This window comes from Lepisma saccharinum, chromosome 14, assembly GCF_977018435.1.
Source record: "Lepisma saccharinum chromosome 14, izLepSacc3.1, whole genome shotgun sequence".
NCBI classification, from domain to species: domain Eukaryota; kingdom Metazoa; phylum Arthropoda; class Insecta; order Zygentoma; family Lepismatidae; genus Lepisma; species Lepisma saccharinum.
In genome coordinates, this window is record NC_139242.1 from 47,002,560 (window position 1) to 47,012,957 (window position 10,398).

The following is a 10,398-nucleotide window of genomic DNA, read 5'->3' on the forward strand; positions in this document are numbered from 1 at the left end:
AGTATTAAGAATCTTTCTACTCTTAGAACATTTGCAAATCTTTAATTCCTCCTCTTCTCTGATTTGATCCATTGCACGTCCATGATCTCTAACTACACTAAACTCTCCATCTGCAAAAGCCTAATATTGAATATACACACTCTTGAAGACATATTTGGCAAACAAATCATGATTACCATGTAAGAATTTTCAATTCACTTGTCCCAGAGTAATGTTACTTTAGGTTTTGTTATTTTCTCCTGTTGGAACATTCTAATGCGCAACAGGAAACAAATGTATTTCAGTTTTTTTGTTACATAAGTAAATTCCTCTAACATGCAATTTGTGTTCATTGATAAGAAAATATACAATTTCCACTGTATGGACGGGTCGCAATACAATTGCAACTGGAACTGCAACAGCAGCTTAAAGTGGGGCCTGCAGGGAAGTGATCCAACAGAGAACTGAATACAAGACACACCATCCTGTTTAGTCCCAAAACTTCAAACCTTCCCTACAAAATGAGAAAGAAATAACCTGTTACTCCATTCCATAAAAAGAGTGCCCACATTTTTTATGTGAGCACAGCGCCAGAACTACTTGGGCAATTGGTAGTAACAAACATAAATAAAAAAGGTAAAGTGCTCCCCTGTGCTTAGCACCACGCCATGAAGGCGAATAGGGGTGTGGGGGTAACGCCCCACACTTTCTTGATCCAGTCATGAGTGGGGGTGATGTGATCAGCATCACGCCCCTGACTGCCTTTACCCCCCAGGGTTTCCCCCAGGTACCCATGTTATTCGACGCTGGGTGGGCGCCGGGGCCGCTAAATAAAGCAATGGCCAACTTGATGCATAGGCCATAGTTGAAGCAGTCCAGATTTAGAAGGTTCAAACACAGATTGAAGCCTAGATCTACGATTTATTAACAAAACTTTAAAACAGTTTCTACACTTTTTTGATGTGATGATAAATTTTGATAGTTTCCTTCCCACACACAAGGGAAAATTCACAGATACATGTTCATGTCATGATTAGCAGTCATAATTTTCAATACTTAATCACTAGGGACATGCACATTTTGTTTTTGACAAACACAAAATGTGAAATAACTTGCTGTAATGTTCATTTTTCATGTTTCTGAAAGGTGTTTGTCTACCATATTTTGTCATGAAATGTGCAAAATGCAAAACAAACACTTAAACCACAAAATTTAGAGTTTACTTACAGACACAACACATTTTCTAGTCTGAATTATCCTGCAAGTTATGCAATTCATGGAACATAGATTAATTCTGCTGTAAAATTTTTGGAATAAAGTCAATACTCTGCTAAGTACATAAATGTGTTATTAGAAGGGGAAAAAATATGTTGTATAATTGGTGGTTTTTACGTTAAATTCAGAAGGTCATATGCACAATTTTAACACCAAAATGAATTTTTATATACTGCATTTGATCCCAAAATGTGCCCAATTTTTGTACCGAAATCTTGATCCTTTATTCACCATAAATGTGTGGTCATACTAATCTGATAAAATTGAGCTTACAGTTTCATATTAGCATCTATGTATGAAATGTTACACCAAAATAATAGCTATTCTTGAAGCTTTTTTATGATAAGAAAAATATTACACACTTACTATCGTAACGGGCGATTTCTTTCCACACTCTGAAGTGTCTCCACTATCACCTCCCTTCTCTTTATTATGATTGTTGGAACAATCACTTGTACCACCCTCCTGACTATCTCCAGCTTTGGTTTCGTTCTCTGCTTTCATTTCTTCTGTACTAAAAAGCTTTTCTGCTTCACCTTCAGCCCCTTCAAATTTAGCTCCAATCTCTGGATCTTGCCCAAATTCCCCAGAGATTCCTTCTCTTTGAAACCTCTCCTTTTGCACTTCTAATTCTCTATGCTCTCTTTCTAATCTCTCCACTTCTTCCCTCCTCTCCCTCTCTCTCCGTTCCTCTTCCTCCTTCCTTTCCCGTTCTAATCGCTCGGCTTCCTCCTTTGCTCTGAGTTCTCGCCTATCCTTCTGCAGTTTAACAAGCACAGCTGAAAAACAGAAAATAAGAACCATAAATAAAGTAAACACAATTCTTTCACAGAACTTCAATTACATAAAAAAATAAAGCATTTACATCACATTTAACAATACTTACACAATTATTGCATCCTGATTTTTTCTTCTAAATAACATCTATCTGACTGCTTTTTCAAAATGAAAGTTAATGAATCACAGTATTAAAAAAAATCATCCATGCACAAAATTGTTTATAGTTTACAATAGGAATGGACCAACATGAAATTTTGGTCGATACTGATATTTTATACATCTATATAAAACTCCAAATGGTCCTTGACGAACCTGAATGGGTCATTGGATTCGTTAAATGCATGTTACCAGATGACTGCAATACTAAAGAAGCTCTATATTTAGACATTCACTTATTAAAAAGTATGGAATGGAGATTGTATATCTATATCCATAAAATTATAACAAAATGGTATAACATTAAATTATAAGATATTTATAGATATATCAGATCTGATATGCCTATATCGGCAGATACCGATAGAGTACTGATTAATTTGTCCCATCCATAACAATAATAATAAAACATAAGTGACGAACCAATGTAACTTTAAATACCAATATTGTACCAATTTGATGTTAACATGTGTTGTGCGAGTTACTCACTGTATAATATAATCTATACAAAAATTTGTACAAAATAGTCTTACTTACGTGAGTGAGTATGGAATTTCAAAACCACGTTTCGGGGTTTGACTGCCCCCTTCTTCAGGTTCTTTTTCTTCTAGGCACAAATCATTTTATGCTGCGTCAAGTGTGTTAAAAGGATTAGGTTAAAAGGTTTCGTTGAAAAACACTTGTTAAAAACAGGTCACCATTCATTCAGAAAAGAACCTGAACAAGGAGGCAGTCGAACACCGAACCGTAGTTTCGAAATTCTATACTCACTCACGTTAGTAAGACTAATTTGTACAAATTTTTGTATAGATTATAATTTGATGTTAAAAACATTCCATTAGGAGTATCCCTAACAAGTGACTGCAGTGAGTTTATCCTTGGGGTAAAAGTTGTGGAGTCTGAAATTTACTGCATGAAACCATGCTACACGAACCACACCTTTATACACAAGAAAACCATAACAAAAGGGGAGAATTGTGCACTCATTTACAGGACATTTTAAAAAATATATTTCATTAGTAATGCGAACAGCAATTTTTCCAATAAAGTGCTAAGACATACCAGATGATTCTGATAATATGCATTAACCTGTTCTGCCCGTTAATAGATACAATGTTTGCACAAGACTCAAAGAGGATTAAAATAACTTTAAAAAAGGGACAAAAATGACAAACGTACCATTTTCTGAATCAAAGTAAGTTTTCCGGTTGCCTTTGGACTGGTTTGTTAGCTTCTCTGTTATGTCCATTTGCCTAAAAATCTCATCTTTCATTTCACTTATCTCCAAGAATAATGACGATTCATATTCTGACTTATCTAGGGTGTCCAGAAGTTCCTCCACCTGCGTTCGTGTACTGTAATACCAAATTTCGCCTTCTTCACTTTCCCTGCAATGAAGAGAATGGATATTCATTATTTTTTAAAAAAATATGTCTGTCTTTTTTGTAAATAAACATCCCTGTACTCACTGTATTAAGGATGTTAAGGAACCCAAAATTTTGTCAAATAATGATCTTCACGTAGGCCTCTAATGGCAGATATGATTAACCCTTGGAGACCAGGGCTTTTTCAGCAATGCTCAACCTAACATCAGAGCAGATTTCAGCATGTAAATTTCAAATTTACATGCTGAGGCTAGGTAAAAGTAAAAGCCAATATACAGTGGAGTGTAACCCCGATTTTACATTTACGTGCATTATACATCCAATCTTTGTGGTCTCAATAGAGCAAAATGCTGTGAACTTTTTCCAGATATTACCTTTTTCCACGTTGGTCCCCTGAAAAGTGTCAAATCAAGGTTCCACTGTAAAATCAGGGTGGACTCTTGACACGGAGGAAGATCGAAGGACTTGCAGCGAAAACCAACAATTTGCAGTGTTCTTAATTGTGCTAACCTCATTTTAAAAAAAAATACAAGTAACCTAATTTGCAACTACAGGCAGTACTTACACAAATAGTCTACGAACAAGGAACCAGTATTTTCGACCATGTCTATCATAGCCAAGATGCTCCTGTCTACACAATAATCCAGATTTCTCCACCTCCGGGATACAATCAAACACGCCAGACACCTGAAAATACAAATATGGAGTTAATTTCCCAACTCCAGATGACAAGAATAGAATTACAGGATATTTACTGATATATTGGATCGGTAAAAATATTGGTAAATTTACCAATAAACCACTATCGCCATATCAGCAGATACTAACCTGTACAATTATTTCCTTCCCCTGCCCACATGCTAATTTTCAATTCTTACAACTCTCTGGAGATACCCTGCAAGCAAGTTGATAAGGATACATCGGCATTGGTTCAGCCATATGGAATTTGTGTCAATATTCATAATTTTGTATGCTTATTAAAGTTTCTTGAAATACAAAATGAGACGAGGTCAACATAAACACACTTTCGATTCTGACTGTGAACTGCATAACTTACATGTAGCAGAAGTTTTATCATTAGACCAACTATCGGCAGGTTTGGCCCACAAGGGCAGTTGTGCCATGGGTAATTATTATAAATTTAATAACTTGCATGCAATTCCTCAAAACTCTTACTTTATGAGCCCTACAGGTTCCGCACTGCCAGTCTTCCTCTGGAACATCCTCAAGCGGAGGTTCCACACATTCCAAATGATACACTGCGGGGCAAGTCTCACAGCAGAGCAGATCCCCAAGGCGATGGCATATACGACAGTGATCATCATAATGAATATTGCCTGTAAAACAATTACAACATTGATTCAATACTTGGTTACAGAGTCCACATCAAGCTTTATAATCTACATTAATGCAATTTGGTTGTTGACAACTACTTCTAAGTTGATCATTACAGTGAGTGTACATGAAGTGGCATGCCTTACCCTGCATAGGATTAAAACCTAGAACCTCTGACATCATTTATAATCCAATTGCAGCTAGCAAACAGAAAAAAACTGACTACATTGATATTTTTAAATTTGAATTACAGTAGACTCGCGATTAACCGAGGGAGTGGTTGGAAAACATCACGCATCATAACGCACCCCCTGTTTGTTTATGGAGTCAAGTCACCATCCGCGCTGCACGTCTTCGTTACATTGTCGGTGTATCAGATTGTTACGGTGGTGTTTAAGTCTGTGTAGGCCTATTCTAAGAGGAAAAAGTAATCTCATTTATGTTGTACTAGTAATAAATAATTACTATACAGTTTTAAGTGTTGTTTCGTCATTTACAACCTATTAGCACATTATGTCCGCATTATCAGTGTCTTTCCGAATCCGAGGTAATCTCGGATAATCGCGAGTGTACTGTATTTTTTTTTTTTTTTTGGTGCATTAGCACTAAGGCAATTTTGCAACAGTCACACTATACGAGGTCTAGCCCTTATCATAACAAAAATAAAAGCGCGTCTGAAAACTAAAATTCCCTTACCTTGGAGGCTAAAAAGGGCGCTCAGCACAAATAAGGACAAAAACAGGACGCCACAGAATTATACTGGCCATGGGGCCAGTTGCCAGACTCGTTAGTCTGCACACCAGGGTGTACTAAGTGAAAGGAGCACCCCTTACACCCCTGTGATATTTTTATTGGAGGGGTTCTACTATACCGGAATCTTCCCCAATTTCTTTCATATTCCGCATACTCAATAATTTAGGCCTAGTAATCACGAATCTGCAGTTAAAATTTGGCACTCATGTGTAGAACTTGCAAAATAAGCGGGTCCATGATCGCAACCGACACAGTCCATTTCTCAAGAACCCCAATGTTTATCACAAGATTTTGTTTCAAATACTTAAAGAACAAAATACTCCTGATATTGCTAAGACCCCAAATTTTAACAATGTTAGCCTAACCTAACTGGCTTAACCGTGCATGGTTCGTGGGGCTATACGTGAATGGTTTGTGGGGCTACCCCAAAATTTATATTCCTGATATTGCTACGACCTCAAATTTCAAGTATGTTAGCCTAACAACTGTGCATGGTTTGTGGGGCTACCCATGCATTGTTTGAGGGGTGTAAGGCTAATTGCACAGTGTAACAAATTGCAAACGTCACTTGTTCATATCAGAAAACATGTCTCCCAATCGCTGTTTGTGTATCGAGAATCATTGTGGTAATTGACAAGGTTATTTTACAACTTCTACATGTTACTTTACAATTTCTACATGTGAGCACCAAATCTTAACTGCAGATACGTCATCAGCACTCCATAATTAGCGAGTATTTGAATTATTAACGAAATCATGGCATTTTCTGGTATTGTAAAATAATACCTTTTTATCTGTATACAAAGATTAATAGTTTCACATTTTGTATTTCCAACCATTTTTTTCTTCACCATCTCGTTAATTTTAAATTACAATTGAAGAGATCGTTCACATGAGAAGTTATATGCCTTGTCAAGGAAAACAAATTTGAAGGTGGTGTAATAAAAACGTGGGTAACCATTTTCTCGAAAATGAATCATTTAGGTTTATTTTCAAAAAATTATATGTCATACATACATTATTACACAATAACTGCCCGAAATTTGAAAATTGGGTGCCATGAGATCTGGAGTTATGTTGGATTTAGGTTAGGTAATACATTATAACATATTGCGATAGATAAATTCCTATAATTCAAAAGTAAAAGTCTATATTTAATTTTCATTCCACAATATTGCTGGAATTAATGTTCATGAAGATGATTTTTACATTCTTGGTTCTTAGAAAAACAGGGTGATTCAAAAGTTCGGTCCCTAACTCCCGCTATCAGTGCACATAGTGAAAAATAGAAAGAGGGAAAAGTTGGAACTACGGGGATTCAATATAAATGCTTGAAATTTCAACGCAGTATTCAGGTTGTACACTGGTACGAGCCTTAAAGTAGCTGAAAATGTCATGTTGCCATGCTTTGCCTGAAATACCTGGAACCGTACACTCTAGATCTGGAGGTGTATTTACTACAAATTAGGGACCGATAGAAATGAATTTTTGCTGATAGCAATAATGAATATTTTACTGATCAGCTCAGGTTCCATTTGCGTAGTCTTCCACATGATTCAAACTCTACAAATTTCTATTAAGAACATACTGATTTCTGACTGCATTTTAGATGCACAACTATTTTTTCCATCTCACTCCGGTATGTGGGTCAGAATTTGCACTCTTAGTATTTTAATTACTCCTACATGCTTATGGTTTTACTATGTACATACTTTAAGCAGGTTAGGTTAGGTGTCCTTAGTAATACAGTGGAACGTTGATAACCTCAACATCTCGAATTCCTTTATAAGTCGATTTTTTTGTAATCCCCTTGAATTGTCCATCACTCTATACTAATATTACGTCAACAACTTGAATAAAACCTTGATAAGATGAATTTTTGTACAGTTTATGGGATGCAGTTCGAGCTCAATAACTCGAAGGTAGACTAAGGAAAACCTCTAGAGTCGAAGTTAAATTCTAATCACCTCTATAACTTTAGTCACACGGACCTCAATAAGTGGAAGTGTAGGATGCGTACGTACAATGTCATGTGATCAACAATCGTGTCGGGACTTGAACTCCCCCGCCCTGCCCTGTATGTATCCATCATTGTTAATGTGCTTAGTGTGTGTTGTAGAAGTGTTGATACATATGTAACGTGCATAAAAGTTGCAGGTTATAATGTCGGTGAACATTTATTTCTACATATGTTGTAGTGTACAGTAGGCCTGTATGTATTTACTTAAAATGATGCTACATACGTTATAGGCATACGTAGTGACGACATTCAGAAGGGTCCGTAAACTTTAGACCTATAAAATTTGAAGTCTGAGAATTTCGCCCTCAGTTACTCGAACCTTGGGTCGGAACCCTTGATACCTTGAATTTTTTTTCATTTTCCACTAAAGTTCGAGTTATCAAGGTTCCACTGTATAATGTAAACTTCCTTATCACATATGTGCAGCATGTAAAAACTTTTGTTCTTGTATTCCATGTGAAAAGAATGTTTCAGACAGCACCGTGGTCACTTGTACAACCTACGTTTCCATGATGTAGGCTAATTGGTATAATTTTTTTAAAGTTCACTTTATGCACAGATAGGGATAATCAAAACTGGATGTACATTTTAAAATGGATTCCGAAACACTATGAGCCTTGACTGAGGAGGTCTAATGTCATAAGAAGCAGAGCTATAGTCTTGTAGTTTCACACATCGGTAATATTGCAAGAACCCAAAGATCATTTCTTTGTTTAGGTCTAGAACCTTAACTTTATAGATGGTAATTAATATAATTACTCCTGATGTCAGGCAAGACTGGGAAATTCATCCATGGAAGTAGATTCCACGTCACCCACATTTATTGCTGTTATTTAAAAAGTTCTCACAAATGCTAAATCATGGTCCATATTCAATACATGCAAATGTAGCCTAAACTACAAGATGCTGAAAGAAACTTCTTGTTGGATATAAATATTATTAATTTGCAAAGATTTAAATTTAGGATATTTTAAATTATACTTTTTAGTTTTAGCAGGTTATGTTTGTATCCTCCACCAAAAACACTATTAATTTGCATTTGTAAACAACAATTTATCACAACTGCACATAAAATTATATTATATAATCATCTCAAAACAGTCAGTTAATATATATTTTAATAATTTGTAAAATTCTTACCTTCATTAAGCAGGTCTTCTCTTACTGGGTTTGTAATCAAAAACTGATCTGTTAAAAACTGCAATACTTTCAACCTATTTTCTACAGATGTAAAAGGATATTCACAACTATTTAAAATAGATAACACTTCACTATCGAATTCTTTGTCACTTTCTAGGTATGCTCGCAATGTTTCTGCCCATGTCATTGCATCCACAAAAAACAATACAACATTTGTACTATCTTTTTGATCCAATGGTCCAAAGTGTGTTTGTTGTGAATCCTCCTCACGCAATAAAGCTTTTAAAAGCATCACATGCATTTCAGCCAATAAATTACTTTGCTCTTCTGACATGACAGTTGCACAAAAATCTTCGAACCTAAAAGGGGAAAGTCGTACTAAAGTTCTAAAATGACGTAACACTTCATAAATACTTAAACCTTGCATTACTAGACCTTTAGGTAACAACAAGTCCTCCGACGATTTTGGTAACTCTAGTCGCGGTATTTCACGATTCTGTAACCATAAAGGTATGGGGCTTGGAGGTTTCTGCACAAGAACTCTCCTCTGTGTTCCACTAATAGTACTGAAACTAGAAAGGGAAAACTCACTATCACTACTTTCTCCCAAACTTTCTTCGAATTCACTATCACTTCGGAATATGTCATCCTCAAGTTCACTTTTACCACTAGAGTCGTCTCCAAAATCGGATCCATAATGATACTCTGAATCCTTGTCATCTACTGCATCTGGGTTATAACCTCTTTTTTGATAGCCTAATGTCTTTTTGCTTTTCTCTTTACTCTTGTTTCTCACACTTCTTCGACTACTCTCGCTTCCCACCGGAGATGACGCTCTAGATGCAGATGGTGTACTGGTCTGCGAGTTAGGAGTTTCTGATCCTCTATTTTCCCGATTTAACAGATATTTTGGCTTCTTTAGTAAATGTATCTGAAACTTCCTTGGTCTTTCCATAAGCATCGTCTTTGGGGGCCTACCCCGACGTTTTGTCCCTCTGGCTGACATTGTAAATTGTTTATTATATCACTGTACAATACTTAACACGTGGTTTATGAAAACACAGGATTGTATACAAATAGACGCAGCCCAATGCTACTGAAAATGACCCCATGTTTGAAGTCCGAGCTTTGCGCCATTTTTCCACTGAGGTCACGTGACCAAACACTCTCTCCTTAATTTAACCTGGTACATTCATGACTTGAATATCCTACAGTGTTCACGGATACATATACTGCCATTTGCACCTTAACAATACCAGAAAATGTTCCTGTAATCCTCGTCAAAACACATATTATCTCACTGACGCGAAATGTAAAGTGTAATGGCTAGCTTCCATAACTGCACAGAGACGCACTACGATTGGTTAAACGAATCGCCGCCATGACAACTTCGTACACAATATTAATCGCAAATGTTATTACGCGCTCCTTCAATAGGTCTTAAACACCATAAAACAAGTTTTCTTGATGGATCAAACACATTCACCGAAAATATGAAAATTATTGTTCTCTACAATTAACGTTTCCAGCTTCGGCCTCCAGGTTGTCAAAGCTTTCCTTCCCTCCAATCAACGA

General features: G+C 36.3%; 1 protein-coding gene across 3 annotated transcripts in view; it reads right to left on the reverse strand.

The window, feature by feature from the left end:
• E(bx) (nucleosome-remodeling factor subunit NURF301 E(bx)) overlaps positions 1-10,397 on the reverse strand; it is a 92,448-nt gene extending 82,051 nt beyond the window's left edge. For all 3 annotated transcript variants that reach the window (XM_083135530.1, XM_083135531.1, XM_083135528.1), the window contains exons 1-5: positions 8,824-10,397; positions 4,752-4,912; positions 4,141-4,262; positions 3,370-3,578; positions 1,621-2,033 (exon numbers count right to left, since the gene is read on the reverse strand). In XM_083135530.1, the coding sequence (XP_082991656.1) occupies positions 1,621-2,033; positions 3,370-3,578; positions 4,141-4,262; positions 4,752-4,912; positions 8,824-9,829 (1,911 nt within the window). In that variant the 5' untranslated portion in view covers positions 9,830-10,397. The remainder of the gene's footprint in view (positions 1-1,620; positions 2,034-3,369; positions 3,579-4,140; positions 4,263-4,751; positions 4,913-8,823) is intronic.
• Position 10,398: the final 1 nt, after the last annotated feature.